At 45.6% G+C, this 21591-nt stretch overlaps 1 protein-coding gene across 2 annotated transcripts in view; it reads right to left on the bottom strand.

Annotated features, from left to right (window-relative positions):
- The window catches only part of ITPKC (inositol-trisphosphate 3-kinase C), a 151656-nt gene that overhangs the window by 59645 nt on the left and 70420 nt on the right, over window positions 1–21591 (bottom strand). For both annotated transcript variants that reach the window (XM_073598534.1, XM_073598533.1), the window contains exon 2: window positions 16810–18979. In XM_073598534.1, the coding sequence (XP_073454635.1) occupies window positions 16810–18702 (1893 nt within the window). In that variant the 5' untranslated portion in view covers window positions 18703–18979. The remainder of the gene's footprint in view (window positions 1–16809; window positions 18980–21591) is intronic.

Below are 21591 nucleotides of genomic sequence, written 5' to 3'. Positions count from 1 at the left end.
CCACTGTTTCACATATAAAAATGTAAATGATTAGATACAGTACATCAGGCCTTTCTGCCTTCTGTATACGTATATTATTGGATTGATGTTTCATTGAAAGTTTGAGAACAAAATGAGGTTTCCCATTATTTGGATCAAAGAACCACACAAATAAAGCCAGTCTCCTAGTCAGTCAATAGAAACACACAGCCATAATATAGATACATTATGGCCACTTTTAGTAAATTTATGATACCTCTATATACCTCATATCTCCTATATCCTTCTGAAGAAACAGACCTTTGGTTCATGAGACATGTTGGAACTGTGTAGTGACATCTTGGAATAATATATTAACCCCTTGGCGTCGAAGTAACACAAATATACGACTTCACTGGACTGGGATTTTTTCCGTGGGGCCGCATATTTTCGTATCTCCCTTTGTGCTGGGAGCGCATCGCACAGCACACTCCCAGCACAGAGACTGGGGTCTCACTGAGTTTTTTTGTTTCAGTTATAAAATATTGTAAATACATTTTCTCCACTGATGTGGCTGCACTGACGGGCACTGATAAGGCGGCACTAATATGCAGCCCTATGGCACTGATGACCACTAATAGGTGGCACTGATGAGGAGGCACTGGCAGGCATTACTGATGGGCACCTCTAATGGGCACTGATTGGCATCCCTGGTGGTCATCTTCAGTGGGTCTGCACTGCTAATCAGCACAGACCCCCCCCGTCCCGTCAGGAGAGCAGCTGATCGGCTCTCCTCTACTCGTGCCTGTCAGTGCGAGTGGGGGAAAAGCCGATAAACAGCTCTTCCTGTTTACACTGATCAGCTGTGATTGGACACAGCTGATCACATGGTAAAGAGCCTACGTCAGAGGATCTTTACCGAGATAAGAGATGCGGTGTGTCAAAGCGGCACACCACAACTGATCAGCACGCGATCACGGCTTATCCTACTGGACGTCATCCAGTCAGGATAACTTAACCACTTTCCGGCCAGTTTCACAGCAAAAAACGCTCCAGCAGAATGTATCAGTTTACATGGATGAGACCAACCAAATAACACTGGCAGGGGTGATTAAAATGATCAGTTTTTTTTTTTTTTGTTTTTTTTTTTTATTTACGCAAAACATTTATCACGAAAGAAAAAAAAAAAAGAGAACGGTTTGCCGTAATCGATTATAAAACGTGAGCTGGACTTTGGCTTCAATTTGTAAGTGGTTCTAAACCTTCTAATACATTTATCACTAACCCCCCCCCCCCCTCCCCCAGCCACTGATATTGCTGCTGTGCCTCCTGTGCTCATTCTTCCAGTGTTGTGTTGTATCTCACTAATACTGGAGATGTGTTACTGCCCAGATCACCAGGTGATAACAGAGGAAAAAAGGTCAAAAAAAAAGAAAAATGAATCCAACCATCACATCTAACGATTAGTAAGATGTAAGTTGTGGCCTGGACAGTACCTAAATAATCTGTGCACTATGTGTATGTCCAATATATATGTCTTGTGTTATTTACTGCTGTTTTTTATATTATGGAATACCTTTGTACTTGCCATATGAGCATTCCTGAAGAAGATTGTAAACTCTCATTTTCGAAATGCGCTGGATGTCTCAATACATTATTGATTCTTGGTTAAGGTTCCGGTAGCCACACCTTTGAGCTGCTACTATATATATATATATATATATATATATATATATATATATATACACATATACATATATACACATACACACACCATATTTCTTTTGAATATCCAACATTTTTTATTGCGATATGTAATAAAGTTTAAAATATTTTAAAATTTTTGCCTCTGGAGTTGTCATTGTCTGGAATGCCTATAAGAACCCTTTCACACTGACAGCGCCCGGTTGTTTACAGTTGTTTTTGTGGCATTTTTCGCCCGCTAGCGGGGTGCTTTTAACCCCTGCTTGAGGCCGATGACGGGGTTAATAGCGCCCGCAAATGGGCAGAGGCGCTATAGGAGCGGTTTATACACCGCTCCTATAGCGCCTCAAAGAAGCTGCTTGCAGGACTTTTTTTTAAGTGTCCTGCCAACGCAGCCCCCCCAGTGTGAAAGCACTCTGGCTTTCACACTGGGATTGCAGATGAGGCATTTTTCAGGCGCTATTTTTAGCGCTAAAGCGCCCGAAAAACACCTCCAGTGTGAAAGGGGTCTTATAGTCCCTATTCCATTTGAGGGCATTTCTTTTCCGTTCCAATAATTGGTGAGCTGAAATATATATTACATCTTTGGTTTTGGGTTTAATACCGTTTTAATATGTTCATGTTTTAAAAATGAATAATTAACAGACAACACAAGTCCTTGGTATATATATCTACCCTAAAAAAAGGTCCAATTTTCTATTGTCTTCTATAATATTTCTGAATAGGTTGGAAGTTATGAGATCACCATACAGTCAGCTTCCTGGGCCTTGTCTGCTCTTCTAAGGTGTACAATAATTCATAGGAAGATTTTGCACAAAGAGGCACTCCCTCCGGTTTCATGAAATAACTCAAGAGTATCTAAAAGAGGATATTCAAAGTGCTCACAAACAAAGCTTCCTGAAAACACACAGTCACCAAATGACATGTAAAAACAACTGTGTGTGTGTGTGGGGGGGGGGAGAACACAGAGCAAGTTGGCAGGAAGCAGGAGAAAGTGACAAAGATAGCTAGAGATGATGCAAATTTCGGGTCTAGTACAAAATGCAAACTTTCCCAGACATCTGGAAACTGTGCAGAGACCAAAGTTTTCATAGCTGAAAAAGGCACTCATACCCATTTTGTTCATCTTGATCTATATTAGTCCTTCTTTTGTTTTTAAGTAGAAATTAAGATCTTTTGAATCCTTACTGGTAAAAAAAGTGTGCCCACGAGTACTGTTGACAACTACTAGTAGGCAAAGAATGCCCTTAGAGATCAGAGGCAAAAGGTAAGAATAGGCACTGATGAGAACTGCTGCCTGTTCTTGAGATTTCAACCACTTGAAATATATTTTTATATATTTTTTTTTTATTACACACACATACATACACACACACACACACATACAGACAAGATCCCACACTTGTGCCTAGGGGCCCACAGCAGAAGCCGATCAGTGGGTGCCAGGCACTGAATGTCCTTCGGCACCCGCCGATTGTTAGTAAAACACACAGAGCGGAGATCTGCCTATATAAACAAGGCAGGTCTCTGTGCTGACGGGCAGGGGCAACAAAATGAATCTCTTCCCTTAGAAAAAGCACCTAAACACAGTACGCACAAACACTGGCTAGTCATGCAGTTAACCCTTTGATCGATGCTAGATGTTTAACCCCTTCCCAGCCAGTGTCATTAGTACAGTGACAGTGGATATATTTTTAGCACTGATCACTGTATTAGTGTCACTGGTTCCCGCAAAGTGTCAGTTAGTGTCAGATTGGCCGCCGCAATATCACAGTCCCATCAGAAGTCGCTGATCGCCACCATTACTAGTATAACTTTTTTTTTTTTTTTAATCCATAAATATATCCCATAGTTTGTAGACGCTTTAACGTTTGCGTAAACCAATCAATATACGCTCATTGGGATTTTTTTTACCAAAAACATGTAGCAGAAAACATATTGGCCTGAATTTATAAAGAAATTTGATATTTTTAATTTTTTTATTGAATATGTTTTATAGCAGAAAGTAAAAAATATATTTTTTTTCCAAAATGTTTGGTCTTTTTTTGTTTACAGCCCAAAAAAAAACAAAAAAAATGCAGTGATGATTAAATACCACCAAAATAAAGCTCTATTTGTGTGAAAAACTTTTTAGTTGGGTAGTGTTGCATAACCGCGCAATTGCCTGTTAAAGTAACGCAGTGCCGTATTGCAAAAAGCAGACTGGTCATAAAGGGAAGTAAATCTTCTGGAGGTCAAGTGGTTAAAGTAACAGGTTCCCTTAAAATTTTAAAGTGTGCGACAGGCCAGCTCCAGGTCACGACTTAAAAGTAATTTGGTGTGCAGGGAGGAATCGCAAACTAGGTGTGAGATTTGTGTAATATAGAGTTCTCACGCATACAGGTGGAGGAGTTCCAGGATGCATGTCTCATAGGGCTTGCCAGTGTTCTCAGAGTTTGCCTAGAGCAGTGATGGCGAATCTCGGCACCCCAGATGTTTTAGAACTACATTTCCCATGATGCTACACTACACTGCAGAGTGCATGAGCATCGTGGGAAATGTAGTTCCAAAACATCTGGGGTGCCAAGGTTCACCATCACTGACCTAGAGGTTTTGCAGAGTCTTGGGTGGGGTGAAACCTTCAACCCTATAGCCGGCCATAGAGGGTTCGAATCTCAGCCGTTTCAGCAGGGACCGGCCAAAATTTTAACCATGCATAGGAAGGCTCAATGTCGATCAACTTGGGTACAACCAGCATGTCAGATTTTATATGCGATTACTGCCAGCGGCTATTATAGCCTCTAGTAGTAATCACTTTGTTCTCCCTTTTCTCCGCCAAGAGAAAACAATGGGAGGGAGACATAAGCTGGAAAAAGATTCCCCCATCAACACAGTCAGTCTTGATGGGGGAATCTATGGCCAGCTTATGTCCACCTTCTGGTGGTAACCACCATCTACTGATTATACAGGTTTAATTATGTGAGCTGACAGTAGCTCAGGGCTCCTCCCTGCCCAGAAGATGGCAATAAAGCAAGGGGGATCCTTGGAATGTGTCCCTGACCAGGTTGACATCGGGGAGGTATAGATGCTACAGGAGCAGTGTATGCGTGTGTGTGTGTATGCGTGTGTGTGTATGTGTGTGTATGTGTGTGTATGTATGTGTGTGTATGTGTGTGTATGTGTGTGTGTATGCGTGTATGTGTCTATGTGTCGACTCCGACATGTTCTGGTACCAGAGGCTGAGCTTCGATAGGCTTGGAGACTTGGGATAGCCAAAGCTGGGTACAGGAGGCTGTACTTTTTTTGTTTGGATGTTGTGTAATGTTGAAAGCCCTGTGTGGAAAGCAGCTTTCTAGGAACTTTCTATTAATAAAACATAGGCAGGAACCTTTTCAATGCAATGATGGCAGAGGGACCGTGGCTGGACTGTTCTACCCTGGAGTTGAACTCTCAAAGGTTTTAAAAAGTGTTATATGTAAACTCAGCCATTCAAATCTCATATACACTTTACCTTGTTAATGTCATTACAAGAGATTCAATATTTTTTATTGCTGCAACTTTCTTTAACCCCTTGGCGCTGGCGCCTCCTGGCCCTTTCAGATGCTGGGATTTGGGGCGGGGTTTATGATCATGTGACCACAGCAATTGGCTGTCACATGATTAGAAAGCTCTGTTAGTCACTGGTAACTGCGCAGGGATCACGCAGGGCGTGCGCTCTCGGCACAGCTTGTACTGTAATATTGCGCGCAAATATGCAGCCGCTCTTCACGAAGGCCCTCCCACCGAGGGGCCGCATATTTGCAGGCTGTCAGTGCCAAGAGCTTAAAAGAGCACTTGGTGATCCTGCCATGAAGGTCCCTGTAAAGACAATAGATTGACAACACGGTTATTGTCTCTCAAGTGCGATTCTGCCTTGTCCCCCATCATATGGGGCTTTCGATGGCGAGGTCCACTGTTTTTACCCTTCGTAACCTCGCCCTGAGGAATGCCAGGCAACCATCCCTGGTGTGCATGTAGAGAGAAGTGGCTGCAGACCATCTGCAGCATTAAGATACAACAAATATTACAAAATATGGCAACTGTTTAGTATACACATATAAGGCCCCTTTCACACCAAGGGCCCGATCATGTCCGCCTGTCAGGTTTTGCAGGGACCTTCCATTCACCCCTATGGGACCAGCAAGTGTAAACAGACTTGTGTCTGTGCACACCCACCTGACTCTGATTCGATCTGGTCCGTTTTAAAAAAAAAAAAAAAAAAAAAAAAAAAAAAAAAAAAAAAATGCTGGGTGAAATACGTTCATAAATTTGATTTTTGTCCAGGCTTTTAGCAGTGTTAAGGAGCGTTAGCATTTATTGGCGTTTCCGGTGACTCATCCCCCTTTTTTTTCCCCCCCTATGCAGTTCCTCCTAAGGAAAAAAAAACAAAAAAAAAACAAACGCTGAAAACCAGCGTTTAGCATTTTTTTCTGCTGGCCAATTGCTCACAAAAAAAAAAAAAAAAAAAAAAAAAAAAGATTTTTTTCTGCTTCTATATGCTGAAGCTTCAAAAATGCTTCTAGACTAAAATAGTGTGCATGGACACATAGGAGAACACTGTTTTCTTTTAGAAGCAGCTCAAAAGCTGCTGCTAGGAACATTTTTTTAAGCTAGTCTGCGGAGCCTAATGGCCCCTACACACACACAATCTGAAGATCGGACGAAAAATACTGCTTTCGGCGCGATCGTGCAATAATCGGATCGTTAGTACGGAGCTTTCGAGAGCCGATCGCGACAGTTCATCCGATTTTATCCGGATGGACAAGCACGAAAATTTTCCTCATACGATACCAGATCGTACGATTTTCGTTTAGTCAGTACAGTTGTCGTCTGAAAATACAATACAAATACCCTACAACACATGACATCACTTCCGATTTTTTTACTAGAATTTTCGTGACTTTCGTAACCTATTCAATTCCTACTTGCAACTAGTAAGCGAAAAATGTCGGACGATCTGTCGTCTGATTTTTGGATCGTGTGTATGGGGCTTAAGGTGCCATCCACCCCACTCTGCTCTGAGTAGCAGGGGATTAGCAGACAGAACTCCTGCTGATCAAAACAGAGTCCATCCCGTGTAAAAGGGGCCTAAGGGCTTGTTTACATGGACGGCCAAGGGTGTGGTGATACCAGGTGGTTAAGCCATGGTTTTACAGCCCCCATCCCCCCCCATTACCACTCACCTAAAGAAGGGCATGCAGCCGCAGCAAAAAAAATTAAATCACATGTTGCATTTTCTGGCAGTAGCACTACCGAACACAACCCGTTTAAGTGTATGAGGTCATGCCCCACCTGTGTGCAATGCATGTGGTTGCAGTACTGTAGTTCAGCCGTTTTAGGGTTAAAACAGGTGATGAAGACGACACATCACTCCTCACCCCTTGTCAAACGCCCTCCGAAAAGCTATCCACTGGGGATCAATTTTGAAGGGATGGCAAGAGATGCCGTCTGTAAGAACAAGCCCTAATTGTCATTCAGTCAGGCGTTTGCATCTATTTAATAATGAGAATATACATAATATATATATATAAAAAAGGGGGGGGGGGCGTGTTTGGTTTCTGCACCTCTGTGTGTAATTTTTCTACAGGAGCCTGGAGATTTGAGTCCTTGACTTTACAAGGTTGGTGATTTTACGGACTTATCCGATACACATCTCAACTCTGTTACTAGAACTGGTTTTCCAAGTAGCTCTGAAAATAGAGTCCAAGGTAAGGGATGTGTACATTTCCGGTGCTTATTTTTAGAAGCATGTAAATAACGTCTTCTCTACACAAACAATAAAATCACAAGCCACGGAAATCTATTCTTACCATACAAAAGATACTGCGCTCAGCCCATACTGCATGGAAACTGACCCAGCCCAGCTTTTAACCATTGTGAATAAAGGTTCCAGAACAGAACACTGCCGACTAAAAAAAAAAAAAAAAAAAAAAAAAAGGAAAATCGATTTGAACAGAGCGAGTGCCGCCATTTTGGATTTGATGTGGGTGTGGTCTGGGAAATTAAAGATCATGTTTCCCCAACATTCCATATTCCTGCTGTGCCATGAACTTGTATGGAAAAAGTATCCTGTTCTCTTTGTATTGCTTCCTTCATGTGAAATCCCTGGTGATCCTGCCAGTCCCTCTGCTTTTCTATTAAAAACTGACCGCACTAAGCATGACAACACAGTGGGCTTGATTTACTAAAACTAGAGAGTGTAAAAGTGCAGCTCTGCATGGTAGCCAATCAGCTTCAAACTTGTTCAATTAAGCTGACGATAAAACCTGGAAGCGGATTGGTTTCTATGCAGAGCTGCACCAGATTTCCACTCTCCAGTTTTAGTAAATCAACCCCCAGTTTTGTCAGTTCTCTAGCTGTGCTGAAAACTCGACCTGCTCTCCTCCAATGATTAGACTGGTGCTGGCACGCCACCTCTGCGCAGCCATTTACTGGGAAGTCCAGTGTCCTGCGGTTTCTCTTCCCCCGGCTCTCTGAGCTCCATATGCAGCTGAGAACAGAGGGTATGTGATCACATAAAAAAAAAAAAAAACACAAAACAATGTTATGAATTACAGATTTACATTGACAAAAAAAAAAAAAAAAAAAGACAAACCAGGAATGCTGAAATATTAAAGCACCACACCTAACCTTGGGAACATTAGATGAAGATTACACTACTATAATCCTATTTACCTAAAACAGATCCTCAGCTGGCAGGGGCAAGTCGTCAATCAACGCTGCCAAAATACAACAAACATTGGCAGACGGGACGAAACACGCTGTATCATGATGAACTGTAACAATCGTCAGTCAGGTCAACTTCTGAAAGGCTTCCTGAAATATGATTCATCTGATACATACAGGTCAAAAATGAAGGGGCCCATATACCGGAGATGACATTTGGCATAATTGGGGACAACTGTCAAAGCTGGGAGATGCAGTAGACATTGCAGGGAAACCTTGGCCGACGGGGGGGGGGGGGCGCGATGTTGGGGGTATAAAGCTTGTTCTTCATGCTATGGATTCCCCCTGACCAGCCAGTTGTGTTTGGCACTCCCCCCTCCAGCGTCTACAGCAGGGGTCTCCTAACTTTCTAACCAAGGCGCCAGTTTACTGTCCTTCAGACTTTAGGGGGCCACATCGTGGTCAGTGGTGGTAGAAAATATCCTGGATTTCAGTGACAATAAACAATGCCTCAGGTTTTGTGGTCAGTGGGAGGCATATAAATGACATAGCACCTGTGGTCAGTAAAAGGAATAGTGCCCCATCATGGGTGTCAGTGGCAGGAACTATGCCCCACTCTTGGTATCAGTGGGTAACCTCCGGGGCCAGATATAGGCTAGCAAAGGGCTGCATTTGGTCCATGGATTGCAGTTTGGAGACCACTGGTCTACAGCATAAACAAGCTCAACACCCATATTTAGGAGACGGCTGTCCGACAGACAAGCCTTATGCTGGCCATACATGCACAAATTTTAATCAGATTATAACTGCAAAAATGACAGAACAAATCAAGGTATACCATCACCAACACTTTACGACCAACAGTTGCAGATGCTTGAGCGTTACACTTATGAACTTGCTTTGACATTCCATTCCAAAACCATGGATATGGAGTTCCCCTTTGAAGCTACTTCTGTAGGATATGAAGACCTATGCTTCAGTGTAATTCATCCTGTGGCCCCTTTCACACGCCCGTTCCAATCGGGTCCACCAGTCAAGTTTTTCAGGCGGACCTGATCTGACAGTCCATTCACCCCTATGGACCAGCAGGTGTAACCGGACTTGTGTCTGTTTACACCTGCCTACCTCAATCCAATTCGATCTGGTCTGCTAAGAGAAAACATAAAGGGGATCCGTCCTCCTCCATCTAGGCTAATCGGATCAGAGGGCAGTCAGGTGTAAACGGGCAGCAGAGTCCTTTTACACCCAGCCACTCATATAGTAGAGCTGGCTCTGTCCGTGTCCACTTTGCAGAAACTGAGTGGACAAGGACCTGCCATCCGCCCACTCTACTCAGCAGGGGATCAGCAGACAGATCCCCTGATGATAAAAGTCCACCCCATGTGAAAGGGGCCTATAGGTGTTTGGGAGGGTTAAATAGGGTAGTGGCTTTAAGCAACTGCAGTTCCTCTACACCAAAACTCATCAGGCCATGTCTTCATGGACCTGGCATTGTACATAGGGGCAAAGTCATGCTGGAAGGGAAAAGAGCTTTCCCCAAACTGTCTTTGTATCATGTAACTAACAGTAATCTCCACTGGAAACACATCCAATCCGCCTGTTTTAAGTCAGTGAATACTGAACCAACGTGCCGCAACCATGTTCACTGCATGCAGCTTTGGGGAAGTTAGCATGGCATAATTCGCTTGAACAGGTCATGTTCAGTGTAGGTACTGCCTGCCGATTGTGATGGGGGGGATAATTTTTGCAGTGGGCATGGCATGTGTACACCCCCATTCACTGCCATTGCAGCCTAAAGTGGAGTTCCACTCAAAAGTGGAACTTCTCCTTATGCATCTCCTTCCCCTCGGGTACCGTTCCCCACTTCTGGAGATGGAGCCGCGCCCCCCGCCCTTCCTTCCTCCGCTGCCAGGCCAAGTAGAAAGCGCAGGGCGCTTTGCCTATGTGCAGTAGGGAACCGGCTGTGAAGCCTTACCAGGAATGGCGGCAGCTACACCCAACTTGAGGATTGGCTGGGGCGCTGACATTGCAACCTTCTCTTTAAAAAGGGGTTGCAAACCCCCTTTTTTTTTTTTTTTAAATAAAAAAAAAAAAAAAAAAAAAAAAAACCACAACAAATATATATCCATACTTACCTGCTCTCGTTTCGCACAGAGCAGCCTCGATCTTCTGGGGGTTACCAGCCAGCACTTCAGGCCCCTCTTCTTCATCGTGTGCCCCCACGGAAAGCCACTTTTCCTGGGGGCACCCAGGCAGGCTCACTCCCGTGTCCCGCTGCTGCGTCCATTGACACAGACAGCGGGACTCACCCCAGTGTCACTGGGTTTGATTGACTATCAATCTGTCCAATGAGGACATCGCTGGATCGGATTGGGCTCGGGTAAGAAAAAGGGGGGGGGTTCTGGGGGGAGCTGCAGCACAGGTTTTTCACCTTGAGGCTTTATAACCACTTTAAGATGGTGGGGGGGTAAAAATATGACTCAAATGCATGTTATTATGGCCCTGACACCCCCCCCCCCACCCAACGCAAGTGTAAATGAACCCCTAAAATGGTTGAAGTAGTTAGGAAACGGGATTGCATGTATGCCCAGTATAAGTATCATTCACACAGTTTCGGCATGTCTGACTTCCTTCTCATGTTTATGGCCAGCCTGAGGTAATGACAGGTACAGTATATAAATAACACAATGTTTGAGTCACGCATACACCTGGGAATGGGTGTCAAAGCCCAAAGTATATATCCTCCCAGGTGTGTCTGAAAATCTTCCGGTTCACCCAACACAAAAATTAGATTAGATTTATGAAGGCGAAATAATCTGAAGAAAATTGGCTTTAAATCCTCACAATGTCCAGCAAAGCCTTTATTGGATTATATGAATGTGATGAGTATTATCTGTCAGCGATCACTGAAATTGCATTTTCAGAGAGACGTTTCCAATGCACAAAGGTAAATGACTGCCTCATCTAAACTCCAGACACACATAACACCAATTAGTGCACTTATGCTTTCATTAAAATTCATTCAACTCTAAGCAGATTTAAAAGACACAAATTAATGCAGATCTGTAATCTTTTACACATTAAAATGTACGTTTTAAATGTAAGCAGTGCAAGTATCTAAATGTGACCGGTATTAGCCTTTTGCAATCAGTCTCTGTACAGCAGGGCTGAGGTGTGAAAGGAAGAAGCGGCACAAGCAGCCAATCAGTTCATGTGCTGACAAGAACCACACCGATAACAAGAGAGAGCAGAGTCAGATGAGCTCATCACTGTGTGGTTTCTTTTTTTACTGTGCAGTCAGGCTGGGGAGTCCAGAATGACCTGGGCTCAGAGGAAGAAGGTTGAATAATGCTGGGCATCAGAATGAGGACATCCAGTGGCAGAAAAAAAATATTGCTGTGCATTTACATGCTTGCCTCAATTTAAAAAAAATCTGCACAGGTGTAATAGTAAGCCTGCTCACAGACCTCTATGAGACTGGCCGTGCATAAATCCACCTGCTCGTAGACTCCAGGATCAGGTGATGGGCTCACCAATAGGCGAGTCCAGCTGAGCGGAACATTCATGTCAATGCGGAGGGAAGGAACAATCTAAGCCTACATTTAATCATCTCAGGGGAAATGCGAGTCTGACTTAGTATTTATTTCTGCTATGTTGCAAGTCTCGCACACTTATATTTGCACTAAAGTCAATGAAAGATGGTGCTCACAGGAAGAAGTTACAGAAAAGGACTAAACTATTCAATATTTAAGTTAGGGGTTGTAAAGGCAGAGGGTTTTTTTTATCTTAATGCATTCTATGCATTAAGATAAAAAGCCCTCTGTGTGCAGCAGCCCCCCTCATACTTACCTGAGGCCCCTCTCTGTCCAGCGATGTCCACGAGTTTCTCAGCCATCCGAGATTCTCCTTCCCGATTAGCTGAGACACAGCAGCGGCGCCATTGGCTCCCGCTGCTGTCAAAGTCAGCTAGCCAATCAGAGGAGAGAGGGGGCGGACTGGGGCTCCGTGTCTGAATGGACACAAGGAGCTGTGACTCAGCTCGGGTGCCCCCATAGCAATCGGCTTGTTGTGGGGGCACTGAACAGGAGGGAGGGGTCAGGAGCACAGAAAAGGGACCCAAGAAGAGGAAGATCTGGGCTGCTCTGTGCAAATCCACTGCAAAAGAGCAGGTAAGTATGACATTTTTTTTTTTTTTTAAGGCTGAACTCCAGGAACAAAATAAATAAATAATTCTCTCTTACAGTGGGGCTTCTCCAGAACTGCAAGTGTTAAATGCTAATTTATGCCTAAGGTGCCAGTAAAATGACCTTTTCAATGACTCAATCCCTTGCTCCCACATGTTCCCTCCATGCTGCTGGACTGAACTATCAGTCCCTTCTCTAAGGCACACCGTAGGGTTGTACCCTGAAATTATGAAGTACAATGCAGAACCAACAGGCCTGCATTGTACATGAGGACAACAAGGGACCGCCCACAACCTGGAGATTCAGGAAGAAGAGTGGCATGCTGGAGGCAAGATGAGCAAAGAATAGGGCAAATAAAAGTCCTTGGTTTTGGTACCCCTAGATCAGCCTTACTCACCCTTGCCTTGGCAAAATACCTAAAAATGTATAAAAAAAATTGTATATAAGCCAGCAGGTGGATTGAGTCTGCCTTTTAAATTTACACAAAGCCACAGGTTTTCATTGTGCACCATTGCGACTTTCTAGACACTGGCATCCTAACAACCAACAATGCCATCAGTTGGTAAGGAGGAGGTCTGTTGCCTCCCCAGTAGCCTTGTTTGACCCTCCTGTGCCCCTCTCCCTCAGCACTGGGGTCACATTATCTGAGAGAATTAAGGGAGAAGAGAAACATAGGAATACTAGTCAGCACCAGTGTGTAAAAATGTATTTGCTTTGAAAGAATAAACTCACCTCTAATGTTGGGTGTCCTACGTGTGGATGTTGCTGCATTGTGTAAAACTATTCAAATAGTTTTTTTACATTTTAGAATGGGGTGCCTCAAGATTGTCCATAATTTAAAAGGGTGCCTTGACTGAAAAAAGGTTGAGAAACACTGCCCTGCCCTAGATATAAATAAACAGGTAGGTTTTCAACATATTCTTTTACAGGGTGCAGCTAGTTGGACTTCTTCCAACTACTCACAGGTTTTCTTTAAAATCAACCAGTGCAATGCAACACAGAGCAGCAGTTTCACTTACCTTCCTCCATTCACAGCTGCACATGTTCACCTTCCTTTGACTCCCCAAACACTCTGTGGTAACTTGGAGTCAACAGAGAAGACTAGGTGCCTGAGCATCCAATCACCAAACACCAGCGCAGTCACGTTGGCAAAAGAAGAGCAAGTTGTATACCTCCTATACTGGAAGTAGAGCAGTACGTTTCCTATACCTGAATGTAGAGGTGTTTATCTAAGCTCCTGGTGGCAGAACGGAGTGATGGGAAGAGCATGCACTCTCTGAAAATACACCATATATGAACTTATAAGACCCCCAAAGGGCACCCCCAGTGAAGGAGACTTCAAAACCCTCATGCTCACTTAATGAAAATCCCAACTTTGTTCAAACTCCATTTTTCTGGCATCTTCCCAGCATGCAGGAGCCAAAAGAGTTCCCACCTCACATTGTGGGAAGGCGGGGGGCAGAACCAGAGCTCTGAGCTGTGGCAAAATCAAAACATTCAGGAAATGTGCATCTGGGTTCAGCGGGCTCATTGGGAACACGAGAATGCACCCTTGGGTCAACTTTTTTGATGAGCTGTCTTCACAAACCAATTTGGGGGGTGCCACATTTACATTAAACCAGGGCTGAACAGATTACAGGAACCCGGTAGCCAACGCTGCATAAAAATTAAAGCGCGAGCCTAAATTTTGGGTTTTCGTTTTTTTTTTTCCAGTTGTTGTCAATGAAGCAGGCTCCTTGGATATACAGGTTCCTGAATTCCATATTCATTTGTTCACCCTAGCTTTAAACCACAAAATGAACCTCCTAGAAACCCTGGGAAAGTAGAGATATCATAGTTACTAATACTCTACGGACCTCCAACAGTTACTGGTGTTTGCAAATGTTCAGAGAGGTGTTGGTGGTGGCAGGAGAACATCAGAGGGGAAAGGCACCAGAATTGTGGCATCTAAACTATATACATTGGTCAGCTGGACTGTATGGCACTCACTGTGGAATACAAACTATTCATGTTATGACTCTTGTGGACGGTATAAGATAACAAGCATAGTCATTCGAGCACTGAGAACCTCCCTACAGACAATAAGATCTGTCTGAATGAAGCAAGGAATGAAGCCTAGATCAGACATCGGCAAGGAGAAAATGTGTCCTCACTAACGCACCAGAACATGATAAACATCTTAGTGATGTGTCTCCATCCACTCAATGAAATACACTGAAGCTCTTGCTTATGGTTACAAAAATGTAAAACAGGGGCTATGTTACAGACACTAAAGCTGGCAGTACACCGATCGAAATTTGGTCAGTGCAGCAGAGACCAGACAAATTTCAATCAGTGCGTGGGCTCCCCCACTCGACAGGAGTCAATTGGTCAACCAACTTCTGTTGAAGGGACATGCTGGAACATTTTCTATCGATTAGCAGCTGATAAGTGGATTTTGCCGACGGGCAGCTAATATCCTGGCGGGGCAATTCCTCCATCCCCTTTGTTTGTGTGAATGGAGGAATTATCGGTTGGCTGAACAAAACATAAATAAAAAGGAAGATAACCGTGTATGGGCCTTTAAACATACCATCCAGATACACATTCACCTGTGTGAATGAGCCCATAGTACAGCTTTGCTCAAATACATACAAACTTAGGTCACCATAGTGACTAACACAGCGATGACCTACTTACAACCCCAAATAAGACACAAGATACTTGACCAGTTTTTTCTTGCAATCAAAAATAAAAAGCAGTTAAGATTTTCTGCAAGTCCCGACAAGACACAAGGTGTGAGATACTCGAGAAGCCAGCAAGAAGGGCAAGTTTATTTAACCATTTCTATACCTACAGGTGCAGCAGAGGAGAGGATGTGTTATGGAAAACAAGCCATCTGTCAAATTGTGTTTGGCTTCAGGGGCTTGGTTACTTTCTACATCATAGCAGCTTTGTAGAAGAGCTAGGAGAAGTTGATAACCTTCAATTGGACTCATTCTGTAAAGCTGAAGACGTTTCGTAAATTTATCCAAATCACGTCTTCATTCTTGAAGTAGCTGAATTGATCTACGAAACATCTTCAACATTACAGAACAAGTCCAGCTGAATGTGACCAACTACTAATAGATACACCATGACCTGGATAAACGAGAACCCTCACAAACATTTTGTGGAAGAAATAGAAAAAGTTAGTAACCTTCAACTGGACTCATTCTGCAATGCTGAAGAGGTTTTTCGTAGCCTAAACAAATCACGTCTTCATTGCCTTGAAGTGGCTTGCATAATGTACGAATCGTCTTCAACATTACAAAACAAGTCCGGCTGAATGTGAGCAACTACTACTAGATACACTATGTCCTGTATAAATGGGAACCTTCACAAACATTTTGTGGAAGAGCGTTTTGTGGATTAGAGAAAATACAAATATAGAGAAGAGCTCTAGGAATGTGGTATATCATACATACTTTGATTATTCCTTTTGAAGGGATCACTGAGGGTTCCAGTGCACAGTGACTTCTGGTGCATCTGACATTCATATCCTCTTTACACTATGCAAAATTTGTAGCAAGCACTACATGGGTGGCAGGAACCAAGGAATAATGGCAAATAGGAACGACCAACTATTCTGACTTTACATACACAAGCTTGTTTGTGTTAACTGTAAAAGGTTCCATAAATCTCTACACAGAGTTATGGGTTTGCATGGTTCTCGGTGGTTTGCTCGAAGGGGGACTTTAGATTATCCTGGATAAATTTGCTTGTCAGTGATGGCAAGGATACTGTAATTCTAGCAACAGTCTCAATTTTTTTTTGTCAATTTCAACCAGCTTTCTATAAAAAATAAAATTACCAAATGAAATTGCTCAAGCAACCGATAGCAACTTCTGGAGGAACCCTGGTTGAGAAATCCTGCTCCAGAGTCTCACACTAACAGAAGTTCGCATGTCTATGGCCAGCACAACTGAACAAAGTCACAACAGTCCATGCTTTTAGTACCTTCACTGGTGAAATAACGACTGGATCTAATAAATGTGATTCAACTTGGAAATGTGAGAAACATGGAAAGGATATAGGACATATTAACAAATTTCCATAACTAAAAGTAGAATGTTTTCATTGTCTTATGGATTGGTTGCTTCTGGAAACAGACCCATAGGCTGCATGGTCCTTGAGGATCGCAGTTTGTAAACTATTCTAAGAAACAATCAGAAGTAGATGATATTGGTACAATGTGTGCTCATACTAAGTCTAAACAGACACAAGTCATGGCCAGATATTATTAGTTGTATATACTCACAGCTGCTCCTTGCTCATCAGGGTTGCAGATAAGTAGTTGTAACCCATTGGGCTCCACATCGCTGCCAATGAAGTCATCTTCAGACTCTTCAAATGATGAAGCAGAAGACAGACCAGAGGAGCTGGACAGCTTTCGTAGGAAGAGGGAAGGTACAGGAGATCCACCACAGCCACTGTCCGAGGCAGGGGATTCCGCTTCCCCTGTAAAGGGAACATCCAGAGCAAAGCCGGTTTCATGTAGTTGGGGGGACAAGGAAGGGGAGAAACCCCTCTTGGGGCTGACATCTCGAGTGACAATAAGTCGAGGAATAGAATAACTGTGAGTGTCAGAGGCCATAAGCAAAGGAGGCCCCCTTCTGTGAAACAATGAGTCTCTGGCTAGCCCTTCTGTTGGAGTTGCCTCGTTGGTGTTCTCTGCGTCCGGTGGGGTTACAGTTAGCTTCAAGCCAGGTATTCCAGAGTCACGGTTCCACAAATCCTCAATAGGACTATGACGGGGATGGAAGTTTGAGCCAAGTCTTTTATTGGTCACAGAGATGTTGTGTGTGTGGGAGAAGACCTCAGTGCAGTACAATCCAGTTGTCGTTTCCTTGGAAGCTCGGTCAAGCTGTCCATCACGCATGTCTACTTCAGTCCCAGATTTCTTTGACCTTTGGTCTCCAGTACTCATACCCACCACTGAATGGGTTACCATCTTCTCTACATTCTTCGTAAAAACGTATTCCACAGACTTGGTTTCCAAAGTTACCTTTCTGCTGGTCACCTCCACCCTCCTGCAGTCTCGGTTGTCCATGTGCTCAGTGTCCCCCGACACACTTTTAAGAGTGTCCTTGGAAGACCCCAAGATAGTTTTGCCATCGCCTTCACCCCACGCTCTCTCTTTGCCGGTCATAGCGGACTTGGCATCACACGAGGACATATCCAGTCTGTGCCGCGTTCCCTGCCCATCCAGTCTCATGTCAGGATCTGCAGAAGCTTGTGTGCTGGCTGCTGTACCTTGGCACGGTGTCAGGGCACCAGCTAGATCTGATGGGTGAAGATCAGCAAAGAATGCCTTTCCCTTCGTCTTCCCAGGTATATAGTCCGAGGCGGCCCCTGAGTCACCGGATTGTGCAACCTGAGTGGATGACAAGTCCCTGGCAATACACGTAGGGGGGATATACTGCAGGGTGCCTTGAGATGGCCCTGCTTGTCCTGTGCCAGCTAGTGACCCACCGCTTAACCCTGGATGGGGGATACCCTGCTCTGTGCCCACTAGTGACCCTGGATGGTGGGTACCCTGCTCTGTGCCCCCTGGTGACCCCAGATAGGGGCTACCCTGCTCTGTGCCCACTGGATGGTGGGTACAATTCTCTGTGTCCCCTGGTGAACCCAAATGGGGGATACCCTGCTCTGTGCCCCCTGGTGACCCCTTATGGGGGATACTCTGCAGTGTGCCCCCTGTAGATCCACCACAAGACCCTAGATGGGGGATACCCTGCACTGTTCCCCCTGGTGACCCTAGATGGGAGATACCCTGCTTTGTGCCCACAAGGGGCTCACCACGTGACTCTGTGTGGGGGACACCCTGCCCTGTGGCTGGGGGTAGGTTGCTGGCACTCTCCAGATGTTGTGGGCCCAGTGATGACCCTCCCCCTGGCTGCTCTCTCCTCGTTGCTCTGCTCTCAGGATGCTCCCTGTCCTGATCTGCACTCTCTGACTTGCTCCTGCTGCAGCAGCCAGTCCCAGGTTGTTCTATACTGTGCCCCGCACTGCCTTCCCTCCTCTGGGGGCCGGGGGGCTCCTTAACCGGGCTCTTCCCTTCTCTCCTCCGCCTCCTGCGGACTCTGAGCCTCTTCTTCCACTCTCCAGCCGCGGCAGCCTCCGCTGCGCTATTGGAATAGCTTTGCCCCATTACAGCTCCCGTTGCTCGGAGACTCCCCTCCTCAGGGCGATGACGGCGCAACCAAGCTGACCAATCGCACGTCCCGGGGGGCGGAGCTAAGCGTACGGAGCAATGCCCTCACGGCTTAGATATCAATGCGCGTTCAGAAAGGGGGGTTTTCCTTTCTTTACAATAAGATGTATCCATCCGCTGTGTATAGTACTATAGTCCTCCGGGATCGATCACTTCACTCATAACGGGATGGCGCCTCTCAGTGCTGTGACCTGTATGAGTGGACGAGGTTTATCTGTGGAGACACAAACACATTGTTATTCAATGGAGTTCAATAAAGAAAAAACATGCAGGCGTAATAAATAAAAATGTCTGAGACAAGTCCTATCTCAGCTAGTGCCCATAGCAACCAATCAGCTTCTGCCTCTCATTTTTTCCTCACAGCTTAGAAAATGAAAATGTAAAAGCGGATTGGCTGTGCTCTGGCTAAGGAAAAGTTTCTTGGGGGGGGGGGGGGGGATAAATAAAAGTTCCTGAAACAAGTTTTACCATCGTTAGTGCTCAAAGCAGCCAATCGGCTTCTGCCTTTCATTTTTTTCCCTCACAACTTAGACCCCCTTTCACAGTGAGGCGGTTTTCAGGCGTTTTAGCGATAGAAATAGCGCCCGAAAGCCGGCTCCCATTCATTTCAGTGTGACTTTTCACACTGGGCGGCGCGCTGGTGGGACGTTAGGAAAAGTCCTGTAAGCAGCATCTTTGGGGCGGTTTGGGAGCGCTGTATGTAGCGTTCCCAAAACGCTCTGCCCATTGGAATGAATGGGCAGCGCTTCCAAAGCACCTGAAAAGCGATTCGGAAGCGAGCAACAGGGGCGCTTTTAACCCTTATTTGGCTAGCGGCCAAAAAGCGCTGCCTAGACAGCGCTAAAACGAGCAGCGCTTTAGTGCTGCCGCGGCCCCAGTGTGATAGGGGTCTTAGGAAATAAAAATGTAAAAGCTGATTGGCTGTGCTCTGGCTGAGGAAAAGTTTCTTTAGGGGGGATAAATAAAAGTTCCTGAAACAAGTTTTACCATCGTTAGTGCTCAAAGCAACCAATCAGCTTCTGCCTTTCATTTTTTCCTCACAGCTTAGACCCCTTTCACAGTGAGGCGGTCTTCAGGCGTTTTAGCGCTAGAAATAGTGCCTGAAAACCGCCTCCCATTCATTTCTGTGTGACTTTTCACACTGGGGCGGTGCGCTTGAGGAGCGTTAGGAAAAGTCCTGCAAGCAGCATCTTTGGGGCGGTTTGGGATCGCTGTATGTAGCGTTCCCAAAACGCTCTGCACATTGGAATGAAAAGCACTTCAGAAGCACGCATCACGGGCGCTTTTAACACCTTCTCTGCTTAAACGGCGCTTTAGTGTTGCCGCGGCCCCAGTGTGATAAGGGTCTTAGGAAATGAAAATGTAAAAGCTGACTGGCTGTGCTCTGGCTGAGGAAACGTTTCTTGGGCGGGGGGGATAAATAAAAGTGTCTGAGACAAGTTTTACCTCAACTGGTGCCCATAGCAACCAATCAGCTTCTGCTTTTCATTTTTTTCCTCACAGCTTAGAAAATGAAAATGTAAAAGCTGATTGGCTGTGCCTCAGCTAAGGCAAAGTTTGTCTCAGATACATTTTTTGGATTGGTTCACACCTACAGGAAGACCAAATGCAGGCACACTGACCCCGAAGGTCAGACAGCCCATTAATTTCAATAGCTGAGAAATGAGGAAAAGAAGCCTCTGACTCTTTTCCGAAACCATGTGTGTGTTTGCAGAGATGTGTGGCGGGACCATTAAAGGGGAGCTAAAGGGAGGATGCTCGCCTTCCCAACGCTCCCTCACATTGCTTTGTGGCCATGACTAATTTAACATGGCTAGTTGAGTTTGATGGGCGGCAATGGCAGACATCCCAACCTGCAAAAACTCATTTCAGGGAGGTTTCAAACTCATTTCAGGGAGGTGACACCCCAATAAAATGCAGCCTTACCAGTGCCAATTAAATGCAGCTATACCAGTGCCCATGAAAATACAGCCTTAACAGTGCCCAATGAAATGCAGCCTGATCACACAGCTGCTGGGGCTGGGCTACTGGTCCTGGGGCCTGGCTGCTGGGGCCAAGGGTCTGGCTGCTGGGGCCAAGGGTCTGGCTGCTGGGGAGGTCTGGCTGCTGGGGCCAAGGGTCTGGCTGCTGGGGAGGTCTGGTTGCTGGGGCCAAGGGTCTGGCTGCCGGAGCCTGGGCTGCTGGTCCTGGAGTCTGGCTGCTGGGGCCAGGGGTGTGGCTGCTGGAACTGGGCTGCTGATCCTGGAGTCTGGCTGCTGGAGCCTGGGGTCTGGCTGCTGTAGCCTGGTTGCTGGGGCCAGGGTCTGGCTGCTGGTCCTGGGGTCTGGCTGCTGGAGCCTGGGGTCTGGCTGCTGGGGCCTGGTTGCTGGGGCCAGGGTCTGGCTGCTGGTCCTGGGGTATGGCTGCAATGGGGCTGGTGAGCCATCCCAGTCAGAGAATTCCCTAGAAGGAAGGGGGGTGGGCGGCGGCAGAGAGAAGAATGGGCGCCATAAACTGCAGGCTGTAGCAGAATTAAAAGAGAAAAAAACTTTCCTCAGTCAAGTAGACTCTTTCTCCACTTTCGGGTGCCGATGCTCAGTGATCTCCCGTGTGACAAGTACATGACAGTCCTGGTCTCTTCTATATCAATCCGCCGGCCAGACCCGGACTGTCATGTACTTGCAGACCCGGACTGTCATGTACACAGCAGCCAGCGGGAGGTGGGAGGGGGAAACCCGACAGTGCTGTGGGGGGACTAGGGGGCCAGGGATGGACACAGGAACCCTGGGGCAGAAGGACAGGCATAGGGAGGCAGCGCAAGTGACACGTGGAGGAGCAAATGCCCTC

This window comes from Aquarana catesbeiana, linkage group LG09 (assembly GCF_042186555.1).
Source record: "Aquarana catesbeiana isolate 2022-GZ linkage group LG09, ASM4218655v1, whole genome shotgun sequence".
NCBI classification, from domain to species: Eukaryota; Metazoa; Chordata; class Amphibia; order Anura; family Ranidae; genus Aquarana; species Aquarana catesbeiana.
Note: the sequence above shows the minus strand (reverse complement) of the source record. Positions and strands in the feature narration are given on the sequence as shown.